General features: G+C 36.1%; 4 protein-coding genes across 4 annotated transcripts; 1 reads left to right on the top strand and 3 right to left on the bottom strand.

Annotated features, from left to right (window-relative positions):
* The first annotated feature begins 1,694 nt into the window (after nt 1-1,694).
* Nucleotides 1,695-4,121, top strand: LOC113271520 (cytochrome b-c1 complex subunit Rieske-4, mitochondrial-like). The gene is made up of 2 exons (XM_026521406.1): nt 1,695-2,024; nt 3,198-4,121. The coding sequence occupies exons 1-2, from the start codon at nt 1,835-1,837 to the stop codon at nt 3,842-3,844; spliced, it is 837 nt and encodes a 278-aa protein (XP_026377191.1). The 5' UTR covers nt 1,695-1,834; the 3' UTR covers nt 3,845-4,121.
* On the bottom strand, nt 3,896-6,465 carry LOC113271522 (phosphatidylinositol transfer protein 3-like). The gene is made up of 6 exons (XM_026521408.1): nt 5,793-6,465; nt 5,190-5,454; nt 5,020-5,056; nt 4,831-4,939; nt 4,621-4,731; nt 3,896-4,524 (listed from the first exon to the last, which is right to left on the bottom strand). The coding sequence occupies exons 1-6, from the start codon at nt 5,829-5,831 to the stop codon at nt 4,408-4,410; spliced, it is 678 nt and encodes a 225-aa protein (XP_026377193.1). The 5' UTR covers nt 5,832-6,465; the 3' UTR covers nt 3,896-4,407.
* A 111-nt stretch (nt 6,466-6,576) lies between these two features.
* Nucleotides 6,577-8,729, bottom strand: LOC113271521 (phosphatidylinositol transfer protein 3-like). The gene is made up of 6 exons (XM_026521407.1): nt 8,401-8,729; nt 7,674-7,938; nt 7,515-7,551; nt 7,327-7,435; nt 7,120-7,230; nt 6,577-7,028 (listed from the first exon to the last, which is right to left on the bottom strand). The coding sequence occupies exons 1-6, from the start codon at nt 8,500-8,502 to the stop codon at nt 6,912-6,914; spliced, it is 741 nt and encodes a 246-aa protein (XP_026377192.1). The 5' UTR covers nt 8,503-8,729; the 3' UTR covers nt 6,577-6,911.
* Nucleotides 8,730-9,108: 379 nt separating this feature from the next.
* Nucleotides 9,109-11,191, bottom strand: LOC113274342 (sec14 cytosolic factor-like). The gene is made up of 6 exons (XM_026523757.1): nt 10,820-11,191; nt 10,228-10,492; nt 10,088-10,124; nt 9,904-10,012; nt 9,704-9,814; nt 9,109-9,598 (listed from the first exon to the last, which is right to left on the bottom strand). Exons 1-6 carry the CDS (start codon nt 10,982-10,984, stop codon nt 9,482-9,484), a joined length of 804 nt encoding a protein of 267 aa, XP_026379542.1. The 5' UTR covers nt 10,985-11,191; the 3' UTR covers nt 9,109-9,481.
* Nucleotides 11,192-16,160: the final 4,969 nt, after the last annotated feature.

Genomic DNA, 16,160 nt, shown 5'->3' with positions numbered 1-16,160 from the left:
GTACTCTGGTACCAACATTTTGATCATTGAATAAATAAGGAAATGGTTAACTGGAAACTATGCACAAGAACAGATCTGATATGTATTTACAATAACTTGGAGTATTTGGAAAGAGCGATGCTATAGTATGTTTCAGGAGAAACAAGTCGACCATTTAAGTATGTCAAGAACTACATGTAAGACATCAATTGAAACATTTTATTCCATGATGAGTCATAATAACAATGATCAACATCGACAACACACAATAAATACTGAAGATGTTTTTAGAGTCGTATAAAACATATCTCATGATTGCTACGTAGTGTATTTTGATGCCTCTTTTGATACAGACACTCACAAGTCTGGAATTGGTTTAATCTTAACATACTCAGCAGGAAGCCACCGTAGATGCAAAAACCATCTAAGAGATAACAAGTGATGCAGAGAAAGCAGAAAGCTTGGTAGCACTGAAAGCTGTCGAGTCGAAGAACTACCATAAGATAGTTGTTATAGGGGATGCCAATAATGTTATCTCCAACCTAAATAAAAGTTCTAACCAGATTAGTTGGTCTAGTTCCACAATTTTAGATGATTTTTTATTTTTTCTGAACTCTTTTTCTTTCTTTAAATTTTATTATATAGTCGTGATCTTAAGGGGTTAGCAGACAAAATCGCCAGATTTAGCAGAAGAAATGATGCAATAGGTGAATGGGGAAATACTCCTCCCCATTTCATCACATAGATTTTGTATTCCTTTTGAGTTTAATATATTTTCTTTCCTACCAAAAACAAAAACTAGCTCTCTAAGGAAAACATCTTCTTTGTACGTGTAGTCGTTTTGAACAACCACGCGTGAGCAATCACATTGATCTCAAGCATGGTTTTTAGACTCGTACGAGTCGCTTAGAATTTCCTTAAAACACTTCGAGTCACGTTAGTGAAGCGTATCTATTCAGAAGCATTAAGATTCCACAGGATATGCGATTCTTGACCATTATTTGACCAGCCAGTTCCTTAAGTGCAAGTTAAAGATTAAGCCTTCCACGGGATATGCGATTCTTGACCATTATTTGAAATTTGACCAGTCTTGACCATTATTTGACATTTGACCGGTCAATTCCTTAAGCGTAAGTAAAAAATTAAGCCTTCTACAAAATATACGATTCTTGACCATTATTTGACATTTGACCAGTCAATTCCTTAAGCTTAAGTAAAAAATGAAGCCTTGGACGGTCAATTTCTTAATTCTAAGTAAAAAATTGAGCCTTGAAAATGTTTGAATCTGTGTCTTATCGTAAAAAATCAAATTTATATTACATCAATTCATATTACATCTTAAATTTATATTATATCTCATTGTAAAAAACAAATCTATTGAATGTTTCGCATAGCTCAATATTATTTAAATATAAATATCCGTTTCAAACACCAACCATAAATTGACGTTTGCGTTTCAACGTACACATCGCTTCTTAAAAATGAAAAACGAGTCACGTTTTGCTTGAGGCTTTCAATACCTTGGTCTCAAGTTCAAACACATACAAGGCCCATCAATCACACTTACTTACTCTAGCCAAGCCCAGCATCTTCTTATTCACCAATCTTCACCGTTAATAATCACAGTCATCAGTTTAAACGGCTGCGATGATGGTATCACGGTCAATAGTTTATACACGGGAAACAGTACCCCCATTAAATCGGATTACCTCTTCCAAATTTAGCCGACTCTTTTTCTCTTTTTTCTATCTCTTCTTCTTTGTACCTCATCTCTCCGTCTCTCAAGATCCAGAGGAGTAAGAAACTGAAATAATCAGAAGAAGAAATCAAAAAAGAAGAAGAAAAATCAGAGAGGATGTTGAGAATTGCAGGGAGAAGATTGTCTTCTCTCTCATGGAGAAGTAATCAAACTGCAGCTCCGGCTTCAGTATCTTCATACAGGAATCTCATCGGTGGTGGTGGAGATTCTAAGATGACTTCTGATGAATCCAAACCAGATATTACTAATTTCACATCTAGATCTGCTTTTCTCTATTCCACCCGAGGTTAGAATTCCTTCATTTTTCTTTCAGATTTATTTTATTTTCATTTTTAGGGTTTTAATAATATTTCGTTTCGATTAAAATTTTATGGGTTAGATTATAAGGTGGGAATGATTGGATGAAAACTTGATTAGTCAAATTTGTTATCATCATAATGATTCCTATGCGTTTGTATTGTATGATATGATGTGAAGAGGGGAGGGATAAGGGTAACTGACCTAGAAAAGTTTGTTTTGCGTGATCAATTAGATGACCAAGTTGGTGCTTTCTTGTTCAGTGTTCTATTTTTGTAGAAAATGACCTTTTTTTTCATGTGTGATCTGTGAGTTCCATCTCCTTCTCCGTATTGTGTTCTTTAGTTTGTGGGAGGAGGTGCGTTTCACTAGGATTTGACAGTTACCTTTTTTTTTATTGGTTTGATACTATTCTTGATTATTGTATGAGACACCTTATTGTTTTTCATTCTCCAAGATTTTCCAATGTCATCTTATAGCTGAAGTATTTTTTACATTGTATTTAAAGTTAAAGAATTAATTGTTTATATGAGCTTCCATTTACATCTATTTTCCGGGGTTGTGGATCTTACAGTGATGTGCAATTTACATTCCTTGCTCTGATTATCCATTAGAGTATTAGAGTGCAAATGTTTTTGAAGTATTAAGTATCAGAGCTCTTATGTTCAGTTGGTGTTTCATACCTATTAGGAAAAAAATAAAATGAAGTAAAACCTTTCTTGTGTGACTGTGACTTAATCACTTGAAACAAAAAAGCAAGATATGAGATAGAGTGAATTGTAGCCTACATGCCTCTGGTGCAGAATGATGTCAGTATCAACAAGTACAGTCTAGAAATAAACCTTCATATCTTGTCATTCTGTAGAGCAACATCCTAAAAGGGATTACTCAAGGGCACACTGGATGTTTCTTAGTTGAGTTTGCTTCGAGGTAAGACTAGGATCACAAAGAGTTATGCATATTGATCAAGGTGTAAACTATCTGTCACTCCGGAATCTTTGAAGATTACACATTTTTTTTGACCGGGGAAGGGGAATCTCACATAAGTTATGATGATTCTTAGCCACTTGCTCTGTTGCATATTGATGCTGCTGGCCTATGGAAATGATGGAGATGCATTATGCCAAGTTATTTGGACTAATGGGTTTGTTAATTGTGCCAGGGTTTGCTTCGGATTCTATTGCCCAGCAAATATCTAACATTGGGATGGAGGAACATACCCCAGCAACTCTTGCGGCTCTGAAGAACCCCACCAATAAAATAGTTTATGATAACTACAACCACGAGCGTTACCCCCCTGGAGATCCAAGCAAGCGTGCATTTGCTTACTTTGTGTTGACTGGTGGAAGGTTCGTCTATGCTTCCCTGATTCGTTTGCTGGTCCTCAAGTTTGTATTGAGCATGTCTGCAAGTAAGGATGTGTTGGCCCTGGCCTCTCTGGAAGTTGACCTGACAAGCATTGAGCCTGGCTCTACTGTGACTGTCAAGTGGCGTGGGAAACCAGTTTTCATCAGACGCCGGACTGAGGATGACATAAAACTTGCCAACAGTGTCGACCAACTCACCCTACGTGATCCAGAGGAGGATGCAGTTAGAGTCAAGAACCCAGAATGGCTTATTGTTGTTGGTGTCTGCACCCATCTTGGTTGCATCCCTTTGCCTAATGCTGGGGATTATGGTGGTTGGTTCTGTCCATGCCATGGTTCTCACTACGACATTTCAGGCAGGATCCGAAAGGGCCCAGCACCAAAGAACCTGGAAGTACCTACTTACAGCTTTTTGGAAGATAACAAGTTACTGATTGGTTGATAAACAATAAGGAGATACTTTCTTTTCTTTTCTTTTTTTTTTTGTTGTTGGATCGGTACATCTCAGACCAATTTTTCTTTCAGAAAAGTTCAATCTTTTCAAATTTTTTTCCTTCAAGAAAATAGTTTGAGCCTGTTAATTAAGTTTATATTACAACTTGGATTCTTGTATCGATGAAGTTATGCCTGGCTCTGAATTCTGAATAATTGAGGTGGGTTTTGTTTGCACTTGGTTTAGTACAACTGCATATATATATGTACAAGCTATTATTCCACCACTTTATTATTGTCGCTTGTGTCATTCAGTCAGTTGAACTGTATTATGTAGATTGCTGCCTATTTAGTTATGTATGCATCCTGGAATATGAAATAGTAACCATTCCTCAGTGTATCAGACAATGCAGCACATAATCGTCTCTTGTAACTTACAAGTGACATGGAAATAGTGATGAATACATAAGTTGCATGCGATGTAAATACATTGCACAACTTCAGCAACAAAGAAGAGAATTCCTATATTTTCAGGTCAGTTGCAGGATCCTTGAATCTCCACTTAGAAGATCTTTAGCTTTCTTCAATAGGAACTAATGGTTGTTCACCTCCGTAAATCTCTGGCAGTTGACTCTCATCGATGTCTTCCAGCAGAGTAGATTTCAGTTTTTTGTTTTCCACAAATACAATCTGCAAGATTATGTTAAGCTTTCAGTCGGAAGTACCCAGAAGATATGTCTGGGAACATTGCAATTTTTAAGCGAGTGAGAGTTCTTCAGTCGTTACCTTTTTCTTGGTCCTGCTGTCGATAAATGGATAGACCAACTTCCATGCTGCCATAAAAACTGAAGAAACGTGAACCAGATACATTTTCCCTAGCCTTTCTGGGTAGTTGTCCTGCGATTCAGTGCCAGTTTTAGTTGCAGTACTTACCTATTAAGCTGCCTAAAGTCCCGAATGATATTTGGTTGAATCATATATGTTAACTGTTCAAACCTGTAAGATAGATAGAGCAGCTAGGCATCCACGGGTGTCGCTATTCGAGTAGTATCCCCAGCCTTCCATATCTTGAATGGCGACAAACTTTTCTTGTCCTGCGGGCATCCTGAAGTAGTCGGAATCAAAGTTAATGCAAGGATAACGGAACTGAATGCCATTCACAAGTGAAGAATGATTAATAGTTACCTCGCACATATTCTGTCGAGAGTGTATACTACAAAACCTGTAATCATCAGGGAAAACCGTCTCAGATAAAGGGAATTCTTAACTTCAGATTAGCTGAGCGAGTACAAATGCCACTGCTTTTAAGAACAATTTGAACTTTGACTCAACAGTGTGTGGAAGTGAGAACTCACGCTTGAACTCCTCAACACCTCCTTTCTCTTTCTTAGGGAGATGCTTAGAACCAAAGGAGACTACGATTGGGCGTCCACGTTTGTCCAATCCTTGCAGGAACACTTTCTTATGGGCTAAATTGCTTGTTATCTCGGATTCGGAGATTAAACCATTAGGTACAAATGAGCGTCTCCATTTGAGGTATTTCAGGAACAAGGCAGAACCTTGCTCTATATCTTGCCCTCGAGCACGTAAAAACCTTCTAATCATCAAGTCATCCACATCCTACACAAAACATTCCATATACAATTACAAGAACTCAAGGCTGCATATGAATAAACTCAAGATCCGTTTTTTATTCTGTCAAACTCAATGCCCATAAGAAATACTCCATGTTTCTTGAATATTTAAATCTGTAAGTTGGAGTTGACTAACTCTTAAACTTCAGGAACCAATGAGTTCTAGTTTTGTTTAAATTTCTAGTCTAAATCAGCTAATGCACACAAAAGTAAGAAACCCAATCAGAAAAGTAGTTAAACAAACTAATGTAATTATTGATAAAACAGATATCAGAGCTCAAGAAACATAAAAAGAAAAAAGGGAGACTAAATGAGATAAGAAACCTTAGAAGTGGGATCCTGGCTTTCAACAATGGCTCTCATAAGACTGCTTTCTTCTGCTCCATTACTGCCATTTCCTCTGTTTCTTCAAATTGATCTTCTGTGGCCATCTGATTTTTTGTTCTCTTTGAATACCAAACTATTCTTCACTCTTTAAGCCTGTTGCATATTCTTGGCATTTATTCAGGTGATGGAGACTAGAAGTCAACGAACTAACGTAAACTCATGTTACCCATTTTGTCAGTCTAAACATTCAAAAATGGCAGCAGAAGACTTGTCATAACGGTTGACAGACGCTACTAATATTTTGTTTGTCTATATAATCCCATTTCATTTCTTTCTTTCTTTTTGATTGGAGAGACATCATGCCAACCCACTTTATCAATTTTGAGGGCTGATTTTTGCGGAAAATAGTGTTTAGCTTTAGCCGTCTCACTCTCGCGCAGAAGCCTAGTTCCAAAGACGCGGAAATTTGACCAATGGTTATGGCCTTATGGGTCTTTAAAGGCGGTCCACAATATTTTGGAGAACATACTTTTACTAGATCTTGTGAGTTGGGACTTTGTCAACAACTCTCATGATTTTCTTCTTTTTTCATTGATTTTAACTTTTCTAAATGACCATAACCACAACAAGGACATAGCTTTCTCGTGACAGATAGCTAACTAGTCTGCTCTGGCAGCTAATTCTCGTCGAATTCTTGCCAGCAGGATCGATTTAAGGTTCTTGCGGTATACACAGAAAATACAAGATTAGATTTTTAAGCAGAACTACTGAGAAAGAAGTGTCACAAGAACAGGCGGAAAGATTTGCATAAATATATGTTCGTCGGATACAATGCCTTCTTACATAATATGGAATGTAGCAGTTGTTTCTTAGTCGCGCAAGATGGGCGGTGCATTATATATGTCTGTCTCACCATTACAGTTACCTGTGGAATCTCAATTGCAGAAACTTACACAGGAAAAATGAAATAAATGAATCTGAAGCGCTGTGATACACAACTGAAGTAACAATAATGAGTACTTAACTTGTAAATCGTGGGCTCGTTTGCCACAACTTCTCAGTATCAATATCGTAGGGATCGCATAGACAAGACTTTGGAATGTGCATGAATATCACTTAGCATTTTTCAATGGGAACTAATGGTTGTTTACCTCCATAAACTTCTGGCAATTGACTCTCATCGATGTCTTCAAGAAGAGTTGATTTAAGATTTTTGTTCTCCACAAATACAATCTGCAAGATTGTGCCAAACATCACAAATTTGAGCATTTATGTCACCATATAAAGCAAAGATATGATCTAGTTTGGCTGCATCAGGCAATACCTTTTTCTTGGTGTTACTATCGATAAATGGGTAGATCAACTTCCATGCCGCCATAAAAACAGAAGGGACGTGAACTAAGTACATTTTTGCAAGCCTCTCTGGGTAATTGTCCTGCAACTCACCAGTTTTAGTTGCGCAGATATCCATTAAGCTGTTCTAAGATGCAGACAACTGTCAGGAAAATGCTTTAGTGCTAAATGTGTTAACCTGTAAGACGGATAAAGCGGCTAGATATCCACGGATGTCACAATTCGAGTAGTATCCCCAGCCTTCAATATCCGCTATGGCTAAAAACTTTTCTTGTCCTGCGGGCATCCTGTAGGATAAAGAAAGAAAACAAAGTCAGAACATAGGAATGATTCAGTATATCGGTGGAGAACAAGTAGGTAGTTTACCGTGCACATATCTTGTCGAGAGTGTACGCTACGAAACCTGCAATGATCAAGAGAAACTGACTTAGATCAAGTGCATTTTCACCTGTAATACGTGGTTCACAATACGAAAAAAGTACTACTACTGCGACTATATCACATTCAAACTTGACTCGAACTTACGCTTGAACTCCTCAACACCTCCCTTTGCTCTGTTAGGAAAATGTTTAGAAGCATAGGTGACTACAATTGGGCGTCCACTCTTGTCCAATCCTTGCATAAACAACTTCTTGTGGGATAAATCAAACGCTATCTCCGATTCAGAGATAAAACCATTAGGCACAAATGAACGTCTCCATTCCATATATTTCAAAAAAAATGCAGAACCTTTATCAATATCCAAATCACGAGCCCGTAAAAACCTTCTTATCATCAGATCATCCACATCCTGTCCAAAATACGCATACCACATATCTTCAAAAGGCAAATAACGGGCAACAATCCAAGCAATAAATAGGATGCACCACAACAATGAAACCCATAAATTCAAACAAACAGAAACAACAACCCATTCCTATGAAGTCAACCAAATTTGTTCTAGTAAGTGCATCCAATGCGTTTATCAAACTCCCTTTGTTATTTTCACACTTCACTCACAGTGCTCACAATTAAATACCAATGGGTTCTTGCAAGATCTTGGTTGCAGAATGGTGCTGTCTAGTTTTTTTAAAGTCCCATGATAAAATCAATCAACAAATACTAAATTAAGAAACCCAAATCAAAAAAGTAGTGCTATATATGAATTGAAATGGCAGCAATTTATACTTGAAGTAGTTACAAAAATATGGTTCAATTCCATTGAAAAAAATTAATACTTGTACTGAAATGAGTGAGTGAGAGAGACGCAGACCTTGGAAGTGGGATCCTGAGTTTCAACCAAGGATCTCATTTGGCTAACTTTGTTCTGCTCCATCACTTGTTTTTCTTCATGTTCCTTCACTGTATTATCCATCTGATTACACAACCTTACTTCTTCTGAGCTCTGAGCTCTGATCTCTCTATCTTTCTATTCTTGAAAACTCAGTATATTTTATGCAGCGAGGAAGAGAAAGGATATATTAAATACTGTAAGTCAACTCAGCGGCCAACAAACAAATATAAACTTACAGTTAAATATTTCATTATGGTATGCATGATTCAACTACCATTTACAACTGTCAAACAAACCTACAGTAAGTGAATGGGTAAGATGGTCATGGTTTTGGATACGGGTCTCAGTCACAAGCTGTACAATTCCGCACTTGCTTTGGATTCCAGTTCTCCGTAAATGTAATAGTTGCGCGACGAATCCGATTTTGTGCACATTCGCTAACAAGTGTTCACATAAGACCATCTGTTAACTACTTAACTAATCAAATAAAAACAGGTCTCGCATATCTAAGTTGTTTGTTGAAATTATTTAATCAAGGGGGGATTTTTGTTGAAGTGATATAGAATTCATGAGTTTTTCGTAGAAATTATTGAAGTTAACGGCTGCTGTTTGCAGGAAATGTTGCTTATAGTTGTCATTTATGTCAGCTTTTGAGGGCCACAAAAAGTTGGGGCCAAGTTTGTTAAGTTACCGGCTAACAGACAGAGACTATATATTATCTTGGGCCTTTAATGCAGTGCCATCCACCACCAGCCATATGTATTGTACAGCAACTATTACTGCATTTTTCAGCCTTGTCCATAAATGCAAGGCAGCAATGGGTTCCTTAATTCATACAACATATATAAGCATTGGCATATTTATATTAGATCTATATATAGTAGGTAGGCATTCATTGTCTAGAGATTAAGATAGATAATCTTTGGTCTTGACCGATCACATTAGGACGTTATGACTACCATTGGAGCTTTTCCTTTCTCTTCTGCAGTTTTCAAGATGATGATCCCGATAATGTATGCTCTTTTTGTGAGGAGCTTTGGCATGGGATTGGGCTAGTTAATCAGCTTTCTTCAATTGGCAATAATGGCAGTTTACCTCCATAAACCTCTGGCAGTTGGTCTTCACTGATTTCTTCAAGCAGAGTCGACTTAAGGCTTTTGTCATCCACAAAAACGAACTGAAAAGATTGTGTATACAACTCATGAGAAGGAAGTGCTTCAAAACATCACATTGTGCCAATAGCGGTTATCCCTGTGTAAGAGAGTTCCGATTAGAGTGTTACCTTTTTCTTGGTGTTGTTATCAATAAATGGATATATTAACTTCCATGCGGCCATAAAAACTGAAGGGACATGAATTAGATAAAACTTGGCAAGTCTTTCCGGGTAATTGTCCTGTAAATCACCATGCATAATATCTATGAAGCTGTCTTAAGACCCAAACAAGACTCGATGAAACTACTTAAAGGTTGCTTTAGCTATACCTGCAAGACAGATAGAGCTGCTAGGTATCCACGGATGTCGCAATTCGAGTAGTACCCCCAGCCTTCAAGATCTGCAACGATAAAAAACTTTTCTTGTCCTGTGGGAATCCTGTGTAGTAGATTCAAAGACAAAATCAGGAAATGAAATGATTCATATATATAGGAAGTGCCATGAGTAGTTTACTTTGCACTTAATTTGTCAAGACAGTACACCACGAACCCTGTACCAATTACAAGAAAATATTGAATTAATAAGTAGTTCAAAGTAATGTATCGATCGGGTACAAACACAAACTCCATATATTAGTAAGTGTAAGAACTTACGCCTGAACTCCTCAATACCTCCCTTAACTTTGTTAGGAAAATGTTTAGCACCATAAATGACTAGTATTGGCTGTCCACTCTTATCATATCCTTGCATAAACACCTTGTTATGGGCAATATCATGTGCTACCTCTGATTCAGAGATAAAACCATTAGGTACGAAAGAACGTCTCCATTTCACGTGTTTCAGAAACAATGCAGAACCTTTCTCGATATCTAGATCACGAGCACGTAAAAACCGTCTTAGCGTGAGATCATCCACATCCTAAACAAAACAAACACCACATGCATTATAGGCGAACCAGGACACAAATGGTTTTGTGCGTTACAAGGATCTAGTAACTGAAATGTTGCAATAAGATGGAGTTGACCAATTTAAGCCTCAAATTGGAAGTCAATAAATGTATTCTACATTAGGAAATACACAAGTACTATAAATAGACTGAATTTATCAGCCCCTAAATCAAGTAACTAGAATAAAGGGTACCCATTGTGCTGAAAATTAAACGAAGCTACAACAAAATGGATATGATGCTGCAGTAGTACACTAGAACACAGTACACAGAAAAAGAAAGAAGAGAGGCAGGCATACCTTAGAAGTGGGATCCTGAGTTTGGACAAAGGTTCTCATAAGACTAACTTTCTTCTGCTCATCATTAACTTCATGATTGTTTGTTTTGAAGCTCCTCACCAAGTCTCCTCCATCTTCTTCTTCCACTATTTTCTCTACTTTTTCAGAATGATTTTCTGTATCCATCTTTTTGATATCTTTCTCTTTTTCTCTTAAGGTCTTTGTTCTCTGTTATTGATTTTGTATTTATATTCGGTGGAGTGAGTAAGTTAAGTCATAAGTGGCCTACTCGTCAAAAAGCCATGAGATATATGTCGTTGCCCTTGACAGAAACTTTTAAAGTTTGGTCGGCTGAACCAACAACTAAGACGCACTTCATGGAACCGGAATCAAAACTGCGAATATTTTTCTTTTGCCGGAAGATTGAAGTTTTGATGTCATGGACTCAAAAATGTCATAGTTACGTGCTGCTCTGGTCTGTAGATTTGTCACTTGTAAAATGTGGTTGAGAGAAGAAGGTTCATTTAAGTAGATGTAGTTGCACCCATCACCTCTACTATTAAATATGTTTGGACTCATTCTCCATTGTTAAATGAATCTTCAAAATTGACACTACACCAAGATAGTCCAGGCCACATGATTTAACGAGTTCAAGTTGGTCCTACTACACATTTAAGGAACTGCACCTAATTGCTTAACGACCTGGCGACCCAATGTGCAGTTCATTGGGTCCCTAACCTTAAACAATTCTTTTTGATGTTTTACAGTTTCTTCAAATTCCAAATCATGAGATAACTGTAATAATATTCATCACACTTTGGAGGACCATCATGGTGCTAGACATAGCCCAGATGGCCATCAGTTGTATCCCTGAGTTTGTTGCTCTTCTGAGCACTCTCTCTGTATTTTTTACAAATAAAAAATAAAAATGTGCGGTTCATCCGTGGCGTGGGCTCATTGTTTGGCACACATGGTACCCGGACATCTCCTCTCACAAAACTCTTAGGCTATGTTTGATGGGATTAGCCATCTTAAACATGGAAATAACGTTCTCTGTTGTTTGGTAAGAATTTTTTTTTTTCATGGAATTATAAAAAAAAACGTAGTCTAAAATATGTTTTAATCTTAATTTCATAAAAAGTCTTTCCTTGTCTCTTCCAAGATATTGATTCCACATAATACATTTTCTATGGAATGGTTTCCTTTCTTTGTTATCAAACATAACCTTAAATACTTAACGGCATAAAACCGGTTCCTATGGAGTACACCGAAAATTCTATTTGCTATACCAAGTGGCTTGGCAAGCCGGTCGTGCCATTATGCAAACTGGTTCAGTGATGGTAATCCCATCGAGCGATGTGCATTATAGCCCCAGTGATAAAGACTCTACGACATACGATTTCATCAGTATCGCTCGTTGAAAACTCCATCATCAACGACTATTTTCCTATCACTTTTAAATATGTGATTTTCAAACTTGATTTTCACACTAAAACTTTTACACAATTTTTTTCTTTTTCTTTCTCTGTCTGACAGAATGTGGAACCCAGTTTGATTTTTCTGGAGTAGTAGTTGAAACTGTTCTTGATAAGATATGTAATAGTTATAAAGAAATAGGTAAAAAATAACAACTGTGATTTATGGCACCCACATTTCGTGCACCCAACATTAGGTGTCATCCACGTTTACATCCAACTCATCACCCCCTACCCTTACCCATTATTTTTTTCTTATTACCAAAAACATAAACAAAATCAAATAAATTTTAGGAATCTTTTCATTATGACATGAAAACCAGAGCATGAAAACATCAGCGTATGATCATATTTGATTTTTAATAATAGATCAAACCCTTTAAAAGTTGTTCTTTCAAATGTAATGGAAGACTCCTTATTGATTTGGGTATTGTAAAGAAAATTGAATGCCAGGTTTTTTTTTTTTTTGGCTCGGTCATACATAATCATGATGAAGGAATCAACATTTTGCAGTATCTTTTCGGATGTAAGAGATGGATTTATTTTAGGTGTCATTTTTTTTTGTCTTTGAGTTTGAATGGTTAAAAAGGAGAACCAAATTCAAGAAAAGGAATTACGGGTTCAAACATAGTCATATATCAACATCCAAATACACTTTATAAGATGTGATTAAGTTTTTCTTGGTTAATAATTATTAGTTTACCTCATAGTGATTGGATTAGTCATTTTAAAGATGAAAAACGACGAGATAGATTCGTTGTTGATCTATATACCTATATGAAATCGATAATAATAAAACGGAAGAACAATAACATAATAGCAGAAGACAAATAACCTAATAGGGGAGATTTAGTTAGTTTTCTACGAAATGAATATTTGGGCCTCTGTCAATGCCACCTAATGTTGGGCGCATTGCGTGCACGATATCTGGGTGCCATATATTATTTTCGAAAAAATAAATAGGTAAGTTTTTATTGTACAAGTTTATATCTCGTAAAATATAGTATTATTAGTTAATTCAAAGTTCATATATAATGTAAAAATGCATTGTTGTTAATTAATTCGAAAATAAATATAAAAAATACTGTAAAAAATGAAAAATATTATATTTCATAAAAAAATTGACTTAAAACAAGAAATATTGTTGAAATTTAACATATATTTTTAATTCATCGATACTTGATTAAAATTTACATTTGATTAAGAAATTAAGAAAAATAAAACAATAGACTAAAGTTGAGAGTTAAAAAATCAACTAATTGAATAAACATAACTTAAAATAGTAGAACTAAATTATATTTGGGAAATACTTTTAAGATCTCATAACAATTCCTATATTGGAAGTCTTTTTCTCCCATGTGGAACCACTCTGCATGACACCTTTGTTCAAAGCGCATCAGGGTTTCACCACTCGTTATGTTTCGACCAGCTCGCATTACCTGAGCAATATACAAACTTACTTAATTGTTGATGACAATGAAGCGACTGCTCAACCCGCTAGCATCACGATTATAGAAGTTCATTGTTTCTTCTTGAAATTTCTAAAATACGTTTTGCCAATTTCCGCTTGTTGTTGTGTATCATTGATACTATATGTAGTTGAGTAAACATAACTCTGAAAAATAAATTTTGGACCCCAGTTTCTTCTTTGTACATTGGATAGGTCAACACATCTGAGTTGAACACGTTCAGAATCGGTGGAGTACTTGGAGTAGCGAAGAATTCAAGGAATATTGAAGAGCCAAGGAAATCAAGCATCACAGATGAGAATCTATAAAGTTTATTTAATTTGTAATCCGTATGTATTGATAGTTTTGTCACTAAAATTGACAAATGGGGAGATTGTTAGATCACTGCTCGGTCGAATAACTATACAGAGACTGAGTCGTATAGCTATATAGACTTTTACATTATACACATTTGATATTTCGAGCTGAGTTTATCTCGCTTATCTAATTATCGAAATACGTGTTAGAAGCTTTTTGTTTTAACTATGTTCATCATTATTCTTGACGAGTTTAGTTGGAACAATTTATTTGCTGGAAACTAAATATTAAGTCAAAAGATGATCATGTGAAAATTGCCTTGAAACATCTTACATGATTTCTGTGAGATAATCATTTGATGTCGACTTGAAAAGTTTCGTATTGATCATTTGATCAATTAAAAATTACTTGAAGCTAATAGTTTGTGTGAGACAGCTATTGTCGTCTTCTAAGGATCTTTCAATGATTGAAATGGGAGTTTAGAACAATTAACCTTGTCTGGATACAACACGGTATGCATACCTAGTATGCGAACTGTATTGTGATGATTCAGGTCCGGGAACCTATTATGCGAACTGTTTTACCTGAGTTGGGTCCGGGAATGTTGTTCGCGTACCTGGTTTGCGAATGTCTGGACAAGACCAAGATCTGGAACTGTTGTTTGCGTACCTGGTTTTCAAACATAGTGGGTTAAGTTCTAAAATCGGTGAAGTATGATTCCCATACTCATGATTAAACATTTATGAATTAAAGAATGCAATCTTTGCAAACTGTAGCTTAATGTTCATGAATTGATTCTTGTATAAGTACTTTGCACGATTACAAATCAAACCGATTTCGATTCAATTGGTTCATATATATTTCTATGAAATAGTGAACAATTAAACAACTCATTTTGAGACATAATTAGATTCATTTGATTATCTTTCATGATTGATTGATCATCATATTTGATCTCGAAGTGTTAGATGAATATGGTTAAGAGAAAAGTGTTCATATGGTTAACTTCGATTAACTGTTATTGATCCAACTCAATATACACGTTTAGGTATGGCTACCCATATCTAAATGAGAGTATATTTCATTTATGTGTAACAAGCTAAGACCATCTTACAATGGAGATTGATTGCTTTATTTTAAAGGAGACTTAGCTTGAATCTTAAATCAGGTTTCGTCTAACGGTGAATAACAAATGATTTGTTACTAAGGGAGAACTCTAGAAAATAGAAAACCTAATCCCGACACTTTCATGTGTCCTAGTTGCAAACTAGAGTCATTTCTCCTTTAACTTAGGTTTTTCCAAAAACCTATTAGGTTAACGACTTGAAGACTTCATTTGGGATTCGTGAAGATAGACCCAACTATTTTCTCTGTAGTTGCGTGTTCTGATCTTACTTGTTCTTTTGTGCTGAGTACTATCTTCTCTAATATTTGCTCGAGATTTATCTCCGATAGGTAAGATATAAAAAGTAGTCGCAAAGTTCTTTGTATCAGACTTTGTGATTCCGCAGTAACTTCTTCTACCACCATATACTTAAGTTATTTTCAGGTGATTGATATTTCTAGGCTACTCTTCGGGAGAATAAGACCAGATTATCAATTGGTTCCTGTTCACCTTTAGTTTAATCAGTAGATGGAATAAAACTTCATAGGTACTTTTGTGGGAGACAGATTTATCTATCAGAATAGACATATCTATGTGAAACAAGTTTGTTTATAAGTCTTCGGCTTTGGGTCGTAAAAAGTCTTAGTTGTGGGTGAGATCAGCTAAGGGAATCAAGTGCGCAGAATCCGGCGTGGTTCTAGAGGCATAAGGAATGCGAATGTACCTTAATCGGTGTGAGAATTGGTTATGGATCAATTACATTCCAGTCCGAAGTTAACTTGTATTAGGCTAGTGTCTGTAGCGGCTTATTACAGTGTCGTGTTCAATCTGTACTAGGTCAGGGGGTTTTCTTGCATTTTCGGTTTCCTCGTTAACAAAATTTCTGGTGTCTGCGTTATTTCTTTTCCACATTATATTTTATATAATTGAAATATCACAGTTTGTGGGGTAGTTTAATCAATTGGTAAATCCGACCTTGATTGTTGGATAAGAATTGATTGGCATTTGGGAATTGG

Source organism: Papaver somniferum, chromosome 4 (genome assembly GCF_003573695.1).
Source record: "Papaver somniferum cultivar HN1 chromosome 4, ASM357369v1, whole genome shotgun sequence".
In the NCBI taxonomy this organism is placed as follows: Eukaryota; Viridiplantae; Streptophyta; class Magnoliopsida; order Ranunculales; family Papaveraceae; genus Papaver; species Papaver somniferum.
This window is presented reverse-complemented; position numbering and strand designations above follow the sequence as displayed.